Here is an 18,329-nt window from a genome sequence, read left to right on the forward strand (position 1 = left end):
CCCCCCGCACACCATTGGGCAGCGAGACCACGCCCCCTCCTTCTATTGGTTGGGAGCGCCGCGCCCGCCATGCTGATTGGCGAAGCGGAGCTGGATGTCCCGCCGTCCCGCTGGATGTCCCGCCCTCCCTGCGGCGCGCGGGGTTAGAAGGGGATGCGCGGTGCCCGCCGGCGCGCCTGGCGCTGATTGGTGGAAGGCATCCCCTTGGTTATACAACTAACGCTGATTGGCTGAGGCTGAGTACCACGCAGCATCGCGCGCGGCCATTGCCGCACTGAGCGGTCTCTCAGGGTGAGGAGCAGCAATGGCGGCGGTGGCGGGTGGGGGCGGCTGAGGGCGATGGCGAAGGTTCAGTGCTGCCGCCGTGGGCGCTGAGGGGTCACGGCTGCCCCACGACCCCCGGGCAGCGCCGTGTTGACCCACCGCGCCAGGTCCGTCCTTCAGCGTGGCACCGAGGGCTCTGCTCGGGTCCAACCATCCCCTCCCCTCCCTGGAGCCGCTGGGCGCCTGCGGGCGGAAGGTTCTCTGCGGGTTCTGTGAGGGGATTGAGGCGTTAATTCAATGTCTCTTTTCTCAGCAGCCCCGAGGGGAGATGCGATAGCCTGGGGTGAACCCATCTGCCGCCTCTGGGACCTTCGGAGTCGATGGAGCCGCTGCCCGAGCTCTACGCGATCTTCCAGGGAGAGGTGCGGGGAGCGGCCGGGGGCGGCGGTGTCGCGGCCCGGGCCGCGCTCTTTGGGCCGTTGTTATGTTGTTTTAGTTCTCTTTGCGTCTCTGTTGTGTTGTGTTAGGGGGTTTGGGTGGCTGGCGGTTCTGTGCCGCGCACCCCCCTGTGTGTTTGTGGAGCGGTGCGTTCGTGTGCGGGTGTTTGTGCGGAGGTACAGGAGGGGGGGATTCTGTCCCTCTGCAGAATTCAGATCCCCCTGCAGAGCTGCCCCAGCCCTGGGAACAACAGCACAGGGACGTGGAGCTGCTGGAGAGAGTCCAGAGGAGGCCCCGGAGATGCTCCAGGGCTGGAGCCCCTCTGCTCTGGAGCCAGGCTGGGAGAGTTGGGGGGTTCCCCTGGAGAAGAGAAGGCTCCAGGGAGAGCTGAGAGCCCCTGGCAGGGCCTAAAGGGGCTCCAGGAGAGCTGGAGAGGGACTGGGGACAAGGGATGGAGGGACAGGACACAGGGAATGGCTTCAAATTGGAAAAGGGGAGATTTGGGGGGGATATTGGGAAGGAATTGTTTCCTGTGATGGTGGTGAGGGGCTGGGATGGAGTTTCCAGAGAAGTTGTGGCTGCCCCTGGATCCCTGGAAGTGTCCAAGGCAGGTTGGCTGGGGCTTGGAGCAACCTGGGCTAGTGGGAGGTGTCCCTGCTCATGGCAGGGGGTGGAATGAGATGAGGTTAAAGATCCATTTAAAAAAGCTTTTTAGTAACTTAAATAAATGTATTTAGTGTTATAAATTGTCATTTATACTTTATATTATATATTATATATTACACAAAGAATTATATGTAAAGATACTATATATTACAATTATCCACTTAAACAAAACTTTAAGGGCTTTTAGAACCCCGAAATTGTAGGTTTCTTGTGCATTTTCTGACCTGTGATTTAAAAATGGGGCTTTGTGGAGTGTTTCCCTTCAGCTGCTGTGTTGGATTTTCTTCACAGGTTGCTGCAGTGACAGATTATGGGGCATTTATCAAAATTCCAGGCTGCAGGAAACAAGGTCTGTGCCTCTGATTTGCTTGGGATGCAGTTTCATGCTGGTGTTTTCAAGCCAAGAATTAAAAACTTTTACAGAAAGCTTAGAAAAGGATTTTCCCCCCTAAATTAGGAAGAAATTAGAGTTGGAAAGTATTTAGATGAGTGTTTTCAAGAATACCAAAAAAGAGTGAGAGGGTTTTTTGTAACCCTGGGATGTTTTGTTGTTGGTTTTTGGTAATTTCAGGCTATTCTGGTGTGGGTTTTGGTAACTTCAAGAATCATTTGAAGATATTGCACAAACTGTAGAAACTCTCTGCAGTTAAGGTAGTTTGCCCAATGTACTCCTTTGATGGCCAGTATAAATGGGTGAAACAAAAAAGGCTGAAACGAAGCTCAAATAAAAAACAAGGCTGAGAAGCTGATTTAAAGGCTCATCTGTGTTTGTGGGAGACCTGCAAACCCCAAATATCCCCTGAAGTTCCTGCTCACTGTAGGGCCACTGTAGTTTTCCATGTGGGTGTCTAATTTCAGCTACAAAAACATTGCTTTGGAGGCCTCTTTCTCTATAGTTTGGAGCAGCTCTTGATGAACTTTTACCTGTTTGATGGAGGCAACTCGTTGTTTCTGACCTGCAGGAGGTCCTGGAGGAAAGAAAAGGTTCCTCTTGCTCAGGGGAGCTGCTGAATGTGTTGCAGGTCTCCCAGAGCAGTGTCTCCAAGTGGATTTCATTGGGAATTCCCAGTTAAAATCAGCCAGACTTACCAGTTAAGAAAGTTTTGAGCACCCTCCCCAATAGATATGTAATAATTTATAAAGAATGTGCATGTAGTGCTGTACTAATGGTATGTGCATTGTAAACCATGCTCAGAAAGAGATATTAAAAAAGAAAGAGCCAAAAGTGAAACAAGCACTATTAATTTACTTTATTTGTAAAATAATAAAAGAATGAGCTAAATGTTAAGAGCTATTAATTTATTTATGTGTATTAAGTATTAAAGGAATGAGCCAAAGATGAAATAAGTGCTGTTAAGGGTTTTTTATTTATTAAAATATTAAAAATATGCTCTTCCCACACCCTACAGAATTGGCTTCTCCAGGCCACTTTAGGGACTGCTGTCCTGGAAGGCAGATCTGAGGCTCAGTGGAGACTTGTCCTTATTTTTTCTCTCTGTTGTCCCCCAAATGCCCTTGCAGGCCTTGTGCACAGGACTCACATGTCCTCCTGCCGTGTGGATAAACCCTCAGAGATTGTGGATGTTGGGGACAAGGTCTGGGTGAAGCTGATTGGGAAAGAGGTGAGTTTAATTCTCCTTCTTTAGTGCTGTGGGGGTCAAATGTCCTTAAATGTCTTGAGAGCTGTGCCAGGGGCTGTGTGTTCCTGTCACTCTGCTGGGCTCTGGTTTACAGCCAAGTGAATTCTCTGCACCTCCAGCTGTGCCCTTGGGCACATCCCTTCTGGGACCTCCAACAGTGCAGCTCAGGAAAAGGGATTTCACAGAATTAGGATCCTGAGCTGGAAGGGACCCCCAAGGATCATGGAGTCCAACCCTCAGCCCTGCACAGGCCCAGCCCCAAGAGTCACCCCCTGTGCCCCAGAGGATCAGCCAAACCCTCCTGCAGCTCTGGCAGCCTTGGGGCTGTGCCCACTGCCCTGGGGAGCCTGGGCAGTGCCCAACCAGCCTCTGGGGGAAGAACCTTTCCCTGAGATCCACCCTGAGCCTGCCCTGACACAGCTCCAGCCGTTCCCTGGGTGCTGTCCCTGCTCCCCCAGAGCAGAGATCGGAGCTGCCCCTGGGGAGGAGCTGCAGCCCCCCCTGAGCTCTGCCCTCAGCCTGCTCTGCTCCAGCTGCACACACCAAGTGCCCTCAGCTGCTCCTCATGGCCCCTGCAGACCCTTCACCATCTTCATAACCCTCCCTTGAGTGTTCTCTAACAGCTTGTTCATTTTGAAATAAGAGCTCACACATTTCTTTCCCTCTGCAGTCCATGTTTCCCTTTCCTCCTGCAGGAGGTGTGGCATTAAGGCGTGTCATCTGCAGTCAGAGATTCCTTAGAACTCCGGCTGAAGACTCTTGCTTTGTTGAGCCATGGAAACAAAGCAAACTGACTGTATTTTCAAGGTGGAAGACTCACAGAGTTGCACAGGATCTAGCCTTGAATGCTTTTATTTTTCCCTGAAATGAGACAGTGAGGTTGATGTACAAAACAAGGTCATAATTTTGTCTGAGATAAGGGGAACAGGTTAAGAAATTTGTTTTTCCTTACATACTGTATAAAAGCTACATGAAGGACTTCACAGATTCTTTTTAGCCACCTGTGGTGTACTTTTTTTAATTTTAATTATTTTAAATTTTATTTGTCTAAATTTCTATTAAACCACTGTTTGCTTTATCCAGAACACAGTTGTTGGGTTCTTGGCCTCTTTGCTCTAGAAGCATGTTGGAGAGGAAAACAGTGGAATACTTGATTGTTAGATTGCCTGCAAATAAACATAAGCAAAACAGGAGTAGTGTCATTAACAGCATTGGGGAAAATGCAGAAGGTTGTAAGAAAAAAACCCCTCAAAATGTCAACTTTTGCTCTTGCTTCTAAAGTGATAAAGTAATCAAGGAGCTGGGGGATTCAGGAATGAATAGTGCCTAATAGAGACACAGAAAACATTTTTAGTCTCCTGAGAGGATTAAAATAGGAAAAAGAATATAAACTTTTATTTTTAAGGATGCACATTGGCCCAAGGACTTGTCCAGGGGGAACTGTCTTGGGGTGGGTGGTTTGGGAATTACAGCAAAGCTCTCCAACAGGCACTTCCTTCTACAGCTCCAGGGTTTGGTCATGCTGAAAACAGAATGTTAAACTCAAACAACCTACAGTTGTGAGTTATATTATTCCTGAGCCTTTATTTGTTCCTGAGATAGTTGGTTTATTAGCTACAATATGCTAATTACAGCTAAAAATTACCAGAACAAAAACCCTTTCGTGTCATATCCTTGTGGTGCTGCTTTTGGCTGTCCAAGTTTCCCTCTTTCCCTGTAGGCCTGCAGAACTACAGACCATTAATTAACCAGACCCAGTATATTAATTAACATCCTGGTCATTAATTATGCTCATTCCACGTCTCTGTTTCAGATGAAGGATGACAAACTGAAGCTCTCCCTCTCCATGAAGGTTGTTAACCAAGGCACGGGAAAAGACCTCGATCCCAACAACGTTGCCCTTGAGTAGGTAAATCCACTGAGCAGAGTAAAACAGGTCACAGGGAATGGCTTCCCACTGCCAGAGGGCAGGGATAGATGGGATAGTGGGAAGGAATTGTTCCCTGTAAGGGTGGGGAGGCCCTGGCTCAGGGTGCCCAGAGAAGCTGTGGCTGCCCCTGGATCCCTGGAAGTGTCCAAGGCCAGGTTGGATTTCCAACCCAAACCATTCTGTGGTTCTTTTCTTTTCCACCTGGGGCAATTGTCTTTATGTGTGTGTTCACAGCCAAAATAGGGATTTTACATGAAGGATGTAACTGCAGCTCCCTGGGTTTTTGCTTTGTGCAGAGAGGGCTCAGTTTGTCTCAGAAGGAGTTGATGACACATAATAGTCTGTTAACAATGTGGTTTGTTCTGATGAGCTGTGGGTCATCTCTGTTCTTTGGTTTACTTAAATTGTGCCTGTAGAGCAACCTCTGAAAAACCTTCTGGTTGTGCTGTGTTCATACAAACACACTGGGTGAAAGATGGTGGTGGATTGAAAATGGAACTGTCCTTCTCTTCCCAGTCAGGATGAGAGGAAGAAACGCTCCTTCAGGGACTACACGAGTCAGAAGATCACCCTGGAAGCTGTTCTGAACACTGTGTGCAAGAAGTGTGGCTGCAAAGGTGTGTTTGTGCAGGGCTGGCTGGAGCTTTTGGTGTAACCTTCTTCCAGTCAGGTAGGATTGTGTCAGTGTCTGTCTCATGGAAAGAATCACAGACTGGTTTGGGTTGGAAAGGGTGTAAAAACTCATTTGTTCCACCCCTTGCCATGGGCAGGGACACCTTCCACCAGCCCAGGTTGCTCCAACCTGGCCTTGGACACTTCCAGGGATCCAGGGGCAGCCACAGCTTCTCTGGGCAACCTGTTAACATGACTGTGTGTAAGGACTGAATTTGAAAACTGCATTTTCTGTCTCTTGTTGGAGACAGAAAATGAAAGACTTAGTTCAACTCCTTTTATGAAAGTTTATTTCTTAAAATCTCATCCCCTTTGGGCTGCTGGAGAGGGTCCAGCAGAGGCCACAAGGATGATTAAGGGACTGGAGCATCTCTGCTGAGGAGAGACTGGGGGAGCTGGGCCTGGTTAGTCTGGAGAAGGGAAGACTAAGAGGGGATCTTATCAATTCATACAAATATCAGTCCACACAAACATCTCTCAGGGGGGTCAGAGGTTGTGCCAGACTGTTCAGTGGTACCCAGTGACAGGAGAAGGAACAACGGCCAGAAACTAAAACACAGCAAGTTCCACCTCAATGTGAGGAAGAACTTCTTTGCATGGAGGTGGCAGAGCCTGGAGCAGGTGCCCAGGGAGGGTGTGGAGTCTCCCTGTCTGGAGACATCCCAAAACCACCTGGACATGTCCCTGAGTCAGCTCTGGGTGACCCTTCCTGGGCAGGGGGATGGACTGGGTGATCTCCAGAGAGCCCTTCCAACCCCAGCTAGTCTGTGATTCCTGCTGGGAACAGCTCAGTACTTGCAGTGTTTGGTTAATGTGCCTCACAGCTGAGATCTCATTCTGGTTTTGCTTTTTAAGAAGCAAACATGGCCTTCACCAGGTCATCTGACTGTGAACACTGATCCATGGAAATCCCACCTCGGTGGTGGAGCACTCTTAGCTTGGGGGCAGTGTCTTAGAGCCAAAACCAAGCTGGGCTTTTAACCTGCTGAACTCTGTGTCTTGCCCAGTTCAGCACTGGGAGCCTGACTTGTGTGATGCCTTTCAGGAGCTTTTTGAAAGTTGCTGAAGCATCAAGTAGTTTTTTTGCCCAGGAGTTTTTGCTGTGCCCTACTTGCCTTATGTTATTTGGAGCAAATGGTGAATGGGGTTCATGCTATTCTGGAGAAGGTTAATAATGAGTATGGGCTCTGTAGTGGTAGAGAAGCATCTTTAAAATACTATTTTAAAGAATATATATATAAAATACTATTTTAACTCCAAAAAAGTAGGATTCTACCTGTTCCCAGTCTGATTTTAATGATGCTGTCTCCTCCTAACAGCAGGCAGGTGCCAGCTATCTGAGTTTCCACTTCAGCTATTAGTAGGTCAGCTTTGATATCTGCAGAGTAGAATCAAAATGAGCTGCTTTCCCCTCCATTTGTGGCTTTGGCTCATTTACCAGGTGCCAATCACACCAGTTTACCTTTCTCAGACACCTTTCTATGCTGTTTAAGCCCCTGCACAGACATGTCTCTACAGTTGTCCTGTTCAGACAAGAACATCTTAGTTTTTGCCTGACTAATTTCTCCAGAATGACCTGGGTTGTGTTTTAGCTGGCCTGTTTAGTCAGGGCACGTTAAACCAGCTGAAATTTTTGGACAAAAAATGTCCAGTGTAGCGTGTCTTCTTGTGAGTCACAATAAAAAGATCCTCAGCAGCAGTTCAGGTGTGTGAAATGCAAAAGGAAAAGGGGATGAGTTGCTCCTTCAAACCCTTATTTTACAGGTCATTTTGCCAAGGAGTGTTTCATGCAGCCTGGAGGGACCAAGTACAGCCTCATCCCAGAAGAAGAGGAGGATGAGGTGGCAGCAGCAGGAGGAGACAATAAGACCAGCCTGGCTGAGGAGCCTTCAAAAAAGAGGAAAAAGGTATGGGGTGACCTGGAAAAGTGGGATGAGTAGTTTGCCCTGTGAGTTACTACAGCAACATGGGTTTGAGTAACCAGTTCTGGGCTGGGAAGGTGGCTCAGTTTTGTGCAGATCCTGTAGCAAAACAGGAATCTCCTCTGCAGACTTTTTAGTCACTCTTAAACTTTCTCCCTCTATTTGTGTTAAACTGCCTTTAAGCTGGTTCTGTGCTGGAACACACAGATCTTTAACACACAGCCCCCCAGAGACCTTTAACACACAGCCCCCCAAAGACCTTTAACACAGAGCCCCCCAAAGACCTTTAACACACAGCCCCCCAAAGACCTTTAACACACAGCCCCCCCAAAGATCTTTAACACAGAGCCCCCCAAAGACCTTTAACACAAGGCCCCCCAAAGATCTTTAACACAGAGCCCCCCAAAGACCTTTAACACAAGGCCCCCCAAAGATCTTTAACACAAGGCCCCCCAAAGATCTTTAATACACAGCCCCCCAAAGATCTTTAACACACACAGCCCCCCAAAGATCTTTAACACAAGGCCCCCCAAAGATCTTTAACACACAGCCCCCCAAAGATCTTTAACACACAGCCCCCCAAAGACCTTTAACACACAGCCCCCCAAAGACCTTTAACACACAGCCCCCCAAAGATCTTTAACACACAGCCCCCCAAAGACCTTTAACACACAGCCCCCCAAAGATCTTTAACACAAGGCCCCCCAAAGACCTTTAACACACAGCCCCCCAAAGATCTTTAACACACAGCCCCCCAAAGGTATTTCCTGGAGTGAGAAAAGGATTATTATTTTTCTCCTGGTCTTTGTGAGGCTCTGTGGGAATTGCTTTAGTTTCCTGAATGTGATCCTTGCCAATAACCTGTTTTCCCTCCCTTTGCCCTCACACCTTTGATCCGAGCTCAGTGCCCAGTTTCTGGCTCCAGGGGGTATCCTGACCCAGCCAGAAGGTGAAAATCCATGGGAAAATGGCAAGAGATAAGAGTATTTTTATGTGCAGTGTTTGACCTTTGGCTCAGAACGTGCTGGGATGAAATGCAGGGGAGGCCTGAACCCAAACCAGGAGCTTTTGGGGGTCAGGTTTATACAGCAAAGACTATTGATGGAATCCCAAACTGGTTTGGGTTGAAGGAACCTTAAAGCCCATCTCATTCCACCCCCTGCCATGGGTAGGGACACCTTCTACTATCCCAAGTTGCTCCAAGCCCTGTCCAACCTGGCCTTGGACACTTCCAGGGATGGGTCAACCACAACTTGTTCCAATTCTAGACTTCAATAAATAATCAAACTTTTATCAGCCCCTTCACAACTGCAGTACCATGTTTATTTACACTTCAAAGCCCTTTTTCTTTATTGTTTTCCTCTTTGCAGCTCTGTGGCCTCTCTGTGTCCCTGGAGAGGTACAGGAAGCAGAGGTGATGGATTTTTGGTTTTCCAGGAGAGGGACAAGGATGGTGTCAGTGATGGCACAGTGAGAACCAGCTCCTGAGGGCTGGGTTCTCCCAGCTCACTGTGGGGTTACACCAGTGCTGATACTGGTGGGAGAGGCTGCAGATGCTGCCAGGAGAATCATGGAATGTTCTGGATTGGAAGGGGTGATCAAGTCCAGCTCCTGGCCCTGCACAGACACCCCAGCAATCCCACCCTGTCCCTCAGAGCGTTGTCCAAACACTCTTTTGAGGTCTGGTGTGTTTGGGGCTGTGCCCACTGCCCTGGGGAGCCTGTTCAGTGCCCAACCACCCTGTGAGGGAAATCCTGAATAGGGCTGGAGGAGTCTGATTTGAGCACCAAACACAGTTAGTGTTGATTTGATCCCAAATGTGCAGCTCCTGTTTGCTCAGGAGCACTTGGAGAGCTGATCCAGAGGTGGGAAGAGGATCTCTCTTGGTCACAGACCCTGTGCCAGGCTCCATCCCAAGATGTCCTGTGCTTCCACACTGTGTGGGCTCCTACTCCAGAGTGGAATGTCTGTGGAGTGTCATTGCACTGTGATAGAAAATCCTCATAGTTTACTTTCTGTTCTGATCTTGGAATCATGGGATTGACCGAGTCATCCCTCAGATCCCAGCTGGCTGTGCCTCTCACCTTTCCAGACCCCAGACATTGGGCTTCTCTGTTCTCAATTCCACAGCCCTTCTCCTGCCTTCAGTCTCTTCCCTCTGGCAGGGATGGTGATTTGTCTGGTAAAGGCTCAAGTTATTTAAATGTTGTGGGGAAAAATTACACTGAGAGGTGCACAAATAACTCCACATCCACCAGGATGGGCATTCCCAGTGGAGTCCTGCCCTGCTGACACTACAGGATATGGGGGTCACTGTCCTCAATTTGTTCCTATTTTTCTTTGGTTTGGTGTATTAACAGCTTTCCTTTAAATCTTGCTTGTCCCTTTCATCTTCCTCCCTTCTCAAGGAGGACATCAAAGGTGCTCAGATGTTTGCCAGAGCTGGAATAATAACACTTGGAGCTTTCCTGGAGGCAGGATGTGGGATCCTGGACATGAATAGCTCCCTTGTTGTCTCAGTGCCTGCTGTGAGCTCGTCTAGGAGCCACCATGTGCTTCCCTGCCTGGCTGCAGCTCCAGGGATTTACACAGCATAGAAATAGCTCATTTTACCCAGTGACAGTCCCCTGGCTGGCCCAGCCCACGTGTGTGACATCAGTGTGGAGCTGCATTCTTAAATGAGGAGCAGGGAGCTGCCACTCCCCAGTGATCCCACCTCCACTTAGTGCCAGAGCAACAGCATTGACACTTTGGGTTGTTCAGGATCAGCTTTTTCTGCTTTCCTAGACCTGATGCTTTCTGGCAGTCTCTGGGTGCTCTTCCCTCTCCCCAGAGGTTCCTCTCCTCACAGAGGTACTCTGAGCTTCTCATTCCCTTTTTTCTCACCTTGCCTTCCCAATGGCTCCTCAGTTGTTTCCTTCATTTACAGGATGTAGCTGTAGCTCCAGGTCTGTGCTCTGATGTGACAGTGACACAAGTCCCTGTAGTGACAGATCACCCTGTGAGCACAGCCCTGCCTCCTGTAATCCCGGAGAAAATAAGTGATTTGAGGGAGAAGTGGAGATGCTGGAGCGTGTCCAGGGAAGGGAACAGAGCTGGGGAAGGGGCTGGAGCAGCTGAGGGAGCTGGGGGGGCTCAGCCTGGAGAAAAGGAGGCTCAGGGGGGACCTTCTGGCTCTGCAACCCCCTGACAGGAGGGGGGATCTGGGGGGGGTCTGGCTCTGCTCCCAGGGAACAAGGGACAGGAGGAGAGGGAACGGCCTCCAGCTGTGCCAGGGGAGGCTCAGGTTGGACATCAGCAGGAATTTCTTCCTGGAAAAGGTGGTCAGGCATTGGCAGGGGCTGCCCAGGGAGGTGTGGAGTGCCCATCCTTGGAGGGATTCAAAAGTCAGGTGGATGTGGCACCTCGGGATACGATTTAGTGGTGACCATGCTGGGGCTTGGTGATCCTGGAGGTCTTTTCCAGCCCTACCAACTCCATGATTCCGTGCTGCAGTGGTGGGAGCACCTCTGGGCAGTGTGTGACAGCTGGGCAGGCACGGGCTGTGTGTCCCCTTCCCTTTTCCTCTGGGGTCAGGGGGTGAGGGAGCTCCTATGGGAACACAGCAGTGTGTCCCTGCTGGGCCTGTGTGGGAGGCAGGAGTGCTGGGAAGAGCTGAGCCCTTTGATCCTGCCTTCTCCTCTGCCTCCCAAGGAAACATCCACAGTGTTCACCCAGGGGTAACCCCTTCCATTTAAATCCTACAGAAACATCCCATCTCCTCACTCACACTGGGGCGGTTCTGTGATGATCGTTGGAATTGGGGCTTTCTGGAGGCTTTGCTGCTTTTTCCCACCTTGTAGAAGAATTGCAGGTGCTCTGCCTGCAGCTGTTGTCTCTTCCTGTAAAAAGCACACCTTGGTGTTTGTTCTGTGACCTGTGGCTCATCCAGCCTCGCTCCATCCTCACTTGGGCTTGTTTTACTAGTTCCTACATGACAGTAGCTGAGGGCACAGCCCTTCACACACTGTGCTTAATCCCTGCTTTTCTGAGCCTGGCTCTACTTATTTACTGCCTACAGGCTGGATTCTCCTCCTCAGATTAATTCTGACTGCTCCTCAAACAAGGGATGCAAAACCACCTTCAGATTTACGTGGTGGATCTTGTTAGGAATTAAACTGGGTGGGGGAATAAAAATCCAAAATTAAAAAAGAAGCCTGTGAGGGTTATTGGCACCTCCCTGGAGATGCAGGCTGGTATCTGTGTGGAAATCCACTCTCAATTTTTCCCCAAGGACAGAGAGAAAACGTTGAAACGAGGCCATAACTCCCCAAAAGGGTCTGCTGAAAAATACTTCAAGTTCTGGGAGTGTTTCTGGACACTCCCCTCTTATCTCAAAACCAAATACCTTGAGAAGGAAGGAGCTGTTCTAACATTCTTGAAGCACAGCAAATGAACCCAAACAAAATCACCCCAAAATAGCCCAAAATCTTCCAGATTTCCCCAAATCCACACATTTTCCCCAGAATTCCATCAAAACGCTACCAAAATCCACGTAAAATACCCCGAAATACCACTGAAATTCACCCAAGAGGCCTCTAAAATCCACCCAAGTCCCATCAAAATGCACTCAAATACCACTGAAATCCATCAAAATTTCCCCAAATTCATGGAATTCGCTTCAGAATTCCAAAATGTTCAAAATCCCCCACTAAACCACCAAAATTCAATCAGAATAGCCCCATATCCCATCAAAATGGCCCAAAAGTGTAACAAAATGCCCCCAAAACATGTAAAATGCATCTGAAGCACCCCCAAATCTCCTAAAATATCCCAGAATTTCCCCAAATCCCCCCAGTATTCCCAAACCCACAAAACCACCTCCAAAAATCCCCAAATTCCATCAAATCCACCTGAAATACATGCAAAATACACTCAACCCCCCAAATCATCCCCAAATCCTCCAAACCCCCCAAATCCCATCAGAATACCCTCCAAATATCCCAAAATGCCCTCAAAATCCATCCAAATCCTTGGAAATCCTATCAAAATAGCTCCAAAGCCCATGAAAAGCCACCCCAAATGCCTCCAAATCTGCCCAAAGTCCCATTAAATTCCTACAAAAATTCACCACAATACCTCCAAACCCACCCTGATCCCCAAATATCCCAAAATTCCCCATGGAAACGTTCACTGGTGAGCAGTGGGATGGTGGATTTTAGGGAAATCTGAGGTCCTGCAGCAGGATGCTCCAGAAAATCCTGGAATTGCTTGAGTTGGAAGGGACGTTCAAGCTCAGCCAAAACCTGTGGGAAACAAATCACAGAATCACAAAATCCTGGAATGGTTTGGGTTGGAAGGGACCTTAAAGCCCATCCAGTGCCACCCCCTGCCATGGGCAGGGACACCTTCCACCAGCCCAGGTCTCTCCAAACATCCAACCTGGCCTTGGACACTTCCAGGGCTGGGGCAGGCTCAGCTTCCCTTCAGGAATTCCCTTCAGGAATGCTCAGCTCTTGTGTTTCTCACTTGCTCCCTGCACTGCTGCACTGGAAGAGTCATGGAATAACAGAATATCTGAAGTTGGAAGGGGCACACCAGGACCATCAAGTCCAACTCCTGGCCCTGCAGGGGACACCCTGAAAATCCCAGAAAAAAAGGCTCTTTTTTTGTGTGTGCCAGAAAAAAGGCTCCTTCTGTCTCAGAGCAGCACTCTGGCTCTCAGGAGCCCCAAAAAGAGGCACTGAGGGGTTGTTGTGTTTTTGCAGGCAGCACAGTGCCCACGTGTGCTTCTGTGTCCCCTGTCACCCTGTGTGACATCCTGTCCTGCCTGCAGCCCTCACATCCTCACAAAGTTTCCCAAGCCCTGGAATGAAACTCTCTTGGTTCTTAAGGCCTTGTCAAACTTTCTCACCATGTGCAGGGGCTGGGGAAGCTTGAGAAAATTCTCCTTGCTGCATCCCTTTCCCTGGAAGGTTTAACTCTTTCCCATCCTATTCCAAAGACTGTGAGGATTTGCTTTTTTGTGTGTGTGTGTGTGGGTTGGGGATTTGTAGGATTTGTAGTGAGTCTTGTTATCCCACAGGAAAATGTGGACACTTGATTTTGATTGTGGAGCTACAAAACCTGGTAATGCCAGGGGTCTGCTGGGTGTGGAGTGACTCCATCCTCTGCTCCCTTCCCTGGATCCCAGAGGACTCTGCACAGCTCCAAACCAAGTGTTGTCTTGGCTCTTCCACCTCCCTAAAAGAATTGTTCTCTTTCACATTAAATAAGCTGCCAGCTCCCTTCTTTATTCCCTAATTGTCAGGCTGTGCCTGGTGCTGGGACACCCAATCCATGAGAAATCGTGTCCCTGGTTTTAAAGGAAATACAGACTCAGCTTGTCTCTCCATAACCTGGGGTAGGAATATTTGTGGGGAAGCTGCACTTGTATGGAAGAGGGAGGAATCAGCCTTCTCTTCTGTCCACATGAGGACACTTTCCCCAAGCAATTGGCTCCTCAGGGGAAGTTTGTGGTTGAGGGGTTGAAGTGTGGAAGAGAGCAGTTTGGGAGGGTTGTGCCCAGTTCTGTGGGTGCAGAGTCGTTGCACATGTGGGCACCTGGGCAGGTGCTGCTCACTTGGAGCAGGGATGGCTAAAAACTGGGATGGTCAGAGCAGCTGTCCTGGCTGGGCCACATTCCTCACTGGGGCTGTCCAGGGCTATCCCAGGCACTCTCACAGGCTTGGGTCACCTCACTGCCCATCCCTGCTCCATGAAACCCTCCTTTGTTCTTCCCTCCTGTCCTCTTTGTGTCCTTGAATGGAGCAAAAATTCCTGGTCAGCCCCTCTGCTCTGGAGCCAGGCTGGGAGAGCTGGGGGGGTTCCCCTGGAGAAGAGAAGGCTCCAGGGAGAGCTGAGAGCCCCTGGCAGGGCCTAAAGGGGCTCCAGGAGAGCTGGAGAGGGACTGGGGACAAGGGATGGAGGGACAGGACACAGGGAATGGCTTCAAATTGGAAAAGGGGAGATTTGGGGGGATATTGGGAAGGAATTGTTGGCTGTGATGGTGGTGAGGGGCTGGGATGGAATTCCCAGAGAAGTTGTGGCTGCCCCTGGATCCCTGGAAGTGTCCAAGGCCAGGTTGGATGGGGTTTGGAGGAACCTGGGCTATGGAAGGTGTCCCTGCCCATGGCAGGGAGTGGGACTGGATGATCATTAGGATCCCTTCCAAATCAAACCATTCCATGATTCCCTGACAGACATTTGCCAGGGAAGTCTCTCTTTGCTGCTGATGGATGGATGAATTGGTAGCTCCCTGCTGTAGGCCAGTGTTGCTTTTGGTTGGGAAGTTGGAGCTTTATATTAAATATATGCAAGATATTACAATTATTTTTAGAGACCCACTTACCTGCTTCCCTTTAGTTCCCAGAAGAAAGGGAATCCCTCAGTTTTTTGCAGGATGGGGGTTGGATGGCCCCAGCATTCCCTCTCTCTGTGCTGGAAGGGGATGCAGCAGCTGGGCTGTGTGTGCTGCCAGCACAGGCTGATCACATCCTCTCCCCAGCACTGTTTTCTGATTAAATACATACAAATTGCTGCTCTGCATCATCAAACTGTTCAGTGCTTTGGGGTGCTCTGCTGATGCCATTCCAGTGCACCCAGGCCTGATCTCAGGGTAATCTCTGCTTGGTGGTTCCTCACGTGCCTCAAATTTGAGGGTTTAGCTGCATTTTAGAGTTCCTTGTGACCTTTATTCCAGCACCAGCTGTTCTTGTTCTGCATCCAAATGATGGAGAGCTTTTGCTTCAGGGCTTTGCAGAAACACAGCCTGGGGGGCTCCATGTGTCATGGGGAGGGGGGAATGTGGGAGAGCAGGAGGGAGTGCAAGGGAATCCAGGAGAGCACGAGGGGGTGGAAGGGACACTGGGGAGGAGGAGGGGGTGCAGTGGGAAGCTGGGGAGAAGGGGTGCAGTGGGAATCCAGGAGAGCAGCAGGAGTGCACTGGGAAGTTGGGGAGCAGGAGGGGATGCAAAGGGAATGTGGGGAGCAGGAAGGTGTGGAGGGGAAGTGGGGGGCAGGAGGGGGGACAAGGGAAGGTGGGGAGCAGGAGGGCCTGCAGGGGGAAGTTGGGCAGGAGGGTGTAAGGGATGGTGCAGAGCATGGGGATGCAATGGGAAGTTGGGGAGCAGGAGGGAGTGTGAGGGAAGTTGGGGGGCAGGAGAGGGTGCAGTGAGAAGTGGGGGAGCAGGACGGGGTGCAGAGAAATTTGGGGAGCAGGAAGGCGTGCAAGGGAGGCTGGGGGGGAAGAGGGTGTGCAAAGGAATCCAGGAGATCAGGAGGGGGTGGAAGAGAAACTGGGGAGCAGATGGGGGTGCAGGGGAGGATGGGGGGCAGGAGAGGAGTTGCAGAGAGAGTTGGGGAGCAGGGTGGGATGCAGTGGGAAGTTGGGGGGCAGGAGGGGGTGCAGTGGGAGTTGGGGAGAAAGAGGATGTGGAAGGGAAACTGGGGAGGAGAAGGGGGTGCAGAAGAAGTTGGGGAGCATGAGCGGGTGCAGTGGGAATCCAGGAGAGCAGGAGAAGTTGGGGAGCACAGGATGGTGCAATGGGAAATTGGAGAGCAGAAGAGAAGCAGGGGAAGTTGTGGGGCAGGAGGGGGTGCAGTGGGAAGCTGGGGGGCAGGAGGGGGTACAGTGGGAAGTTGTGGGGCAGGAGGGGGTGCAGGAGAAGTTGTGGGGCAGGAGGGGGTGCAGTCTCTGCAGGAGGTTGTGCCCAGAGCCGTGGGTGCTGGGAGGGCACTGGGTTCATCCTGGCTGCAGGAAGCTCTGATGGGCACAGCTTGGGCTCCCCTGCCAGGAGCAGCTGTGTTGGGAGAGCTCCAGCACATCACTGACCATCTCCTGGCATTCTGGGGGCTGCTGACGGGGTGAGGGTACAGGGATGGTGCTCATGGCTATTTTAGAAACCCGTTTTTTGGGCAAAAAGCTTCATCCTTCCAACTTGTATAAATAAAGATCAACCTTAACTAATGGAGTGAGCTCTCACCGTGGAGTGAGGGCAGGGACTCTCCTTTTGGTCTAAGTCTTTCCAGGCTTGGCTTTCCATGTTGCTCCCCCCTGCTCTGATCTGTGCCATCCCCTGTCCCTGGCTCCTGCAGCTGTGGGGGTTAACTCCTGCCTCCTGGGGCACAGTGCCCTTTCCTGGCAGGAACAGCTGTGAGGCACAGGGACACAAAGCCCCTTGCTGCCCTGCTGAGCACAGGTGACAATGTTCCCACATGTTTTCCATCTGTTTTCCCAGGAGAAGAAGAAGAAAAAGAAGCACAAGGCAAAGGAGTCCTCAGAGTCAGACTCGAGCAGCTCGGACTCGGACAGCTCGGGGGCTCAGCCCTCCAGCAAGAGGAGCAAGCATTCCAAGGCTCCCAAGAAGAAGAAGAAGAAGAAGAAGAAGCACAGGAAGTAGCCCTGGGAATGAGCAGGGGCAGGGTGGGATGCTGGCATTGCCAGTCCCTGGTGCACACCACGAGCAGCCAGCAGGAACCAGGGACAGAGTTTCCTCCTCAAAGTCACCCAGGCACGTGGTGTTACCGGTGTGCTACAGGTGTGACCTTGCTACAGGTTGTCCTCTGTCACCTTGGCACAGGCTGCCCCTTTCTCCCACAGCTCGTGCCAGGACAGGCTCATGACACCCTGCAGGGCACCTCTGCCAGGCACCTCGCCAGGGCCCCTCTCCTGTCCTGCAGCCTCGTGTTCCTCTGGATAGGCTGCCAGCAGGAGCCTGGGTGACATCAGCTCCTGCAGGGCTGAGGTGGCACTGCCAGGCTGTCCCCACACTGCTCAGTGGGTGTTGCTGGGCCCTGGCATGGGGCCACGTCCCCCCTCCTTGGCTTTGGGCTGCAAAGCTGCCCCAGCTCCCTCTTTGTCTGCAAACACTGGGAGTGGAGGAGCGAGAAGCACGTGGGGAGTGGAGATATTGTCAGTAAACACTCTGCAGTGTTTGCTGCCTTGGAAAGTGATGGAAAAGAAATCTCTGCCATTTCCATTTCCAGCTGTACTTTGTAGCTGCTCTTTTCTTCTGTCCCCACCACACTCGGGCAGGGAAGGAACAGGGCACAGACCTGCAGGAAAGGGTTTTTTTTGGAAGTCTTGGCTGCTTCCCCAGGTCCCTGGGGTGGGAAGGGGGTGTGTGGTGAGGTAACCCATAGGAGAAGCCTGCTGCCTTCTGGGAGGGAGCAGCTGGAGCATAAATCTTGTAACTGGAGCTGAAGGTCAGGGGGAAGGGATGGCAGGGGCTGGGCAGTGACCTCAGGGGGTGTCTGCCAGGAGCAGGAGCAGCTCCTCCGTGCTGGGACAGATGTGGTGAAGGAATTGGGGAGGTGAGTCTTTCCTGTTGCCTCTGGCTCTACAAGGAGGACAGAGTGGGGTTGGCAACTCCCTGTTGGTGTCACAGTGGGAGGATTTGGGGTTGCTGGTGCAGCCCGTCCCTTCCCCGTGTGCTTTGCCCGTTCCTGTGCTGCTCACCCCAGTTCCCCATGGCTGCATCCCCCCTCGGGGCCAGTTCCCTTCCCAAAACCAGCCACCAGGTGCTCGGGACCTTGATTCCAGTCCTGCCCTGGTGGAAGGATCACTCTCCAGGGAAGGAGCTTGTTTGGATCCTGGGCAATCCATGGGCAGAGCTGCCGTGGGACTGAACAAATATTCCCCCTGGGAAAACACATTTCTAACCATCAGAGCCTCTTGTTTCCACAGCTTGGAGAAACGGGCTCCAGGGATCAGTGGGCATTAACCCCATCCCTGCCAGGGCTGGTTGAACCCTGGGTGGTGGCTGAACACTACAGATG

General features: G+C 51.1%; 1 protein-coding gene and 1 long non-coding RNA gene across 4 annotated transcripts; one reads left to right on the plus strand and one right to left on the minus strand.

The window, feature by feature from the left end:
• The first annotated feature begins 276 nt into the window (after positions 1 to 276).
• Positions 277 to 17,536, plus strand: ZCCHC17 (zinc finger CCHC-type containing 17). 2 transcript variants are annotated; one of them, XM_051773948.1, is made up of 8 exons: positions 277 to 431; positions 578 to 686; positions 1,660 to 1,717; positions 2,890 to 2,990; positions 4,822 to 4,913; positions 5,455 to 5,555; positions 7,375 to 7,517; positions 16,790 to 17,536. In XM_051773948.1, exons 2-8 carry the CDS (start codon positions 645 to 647, stop codon positions 16,949 to 16,951), a joined length of 699 nt encoding a protein of 232 aa, XP_051629908.1. In that variant the 5' UTR covers positions 277 to 431; positions 578 to 644; the 3' UTR covers positions 16,952 to 17,536. The 2 variants fall into 2 exon arrangements, with proteins under 2 accessions (XP_051629908.1, XP_051629907.1); XM_051773947.1 differs by having other exon boundaries at positions 581 to 686.
• On the minus strand, positions 7,631 to 8,369 carry LOC127463916 (uncharacterized). 2 transcript variants are annotated; one of them, XR_007901080.1, is made up of 3 exons: positions 8,245 to 8,369; positions 8,120 to 8,169; positions 7,631 to 7,741 (listed from the first exon to the last, which is right to left on the minus strand). It is a non-coding gene; the product is annotated as an uncharacterized LOC127463916 (long non-coding RNA). The 2 variants fall into 2 exon arrangements; XR_007901079.1 differs by having other exon boundaries at positions 8,120 to 8,194.
• Positions 17,537 to 18,329: the final 793 nt, after the last annotated feature.

The sequence above is a fragment of the Manacus candei genome, unplaced genomic scaffold, assembly GCF_025592945.1.
Source record: "Manacus candei isolate 608988 ecotype Guabito, Panama unplaced genomic scaffold, ASM2559294v1 h1tg000180l, whole genome shotgun sequence".
Lineage (NCBI taxonomy): Eukaryota > Metazoa > Chordata > Aves > Passeriformes > Pipridae > Manacus > Manacus candei.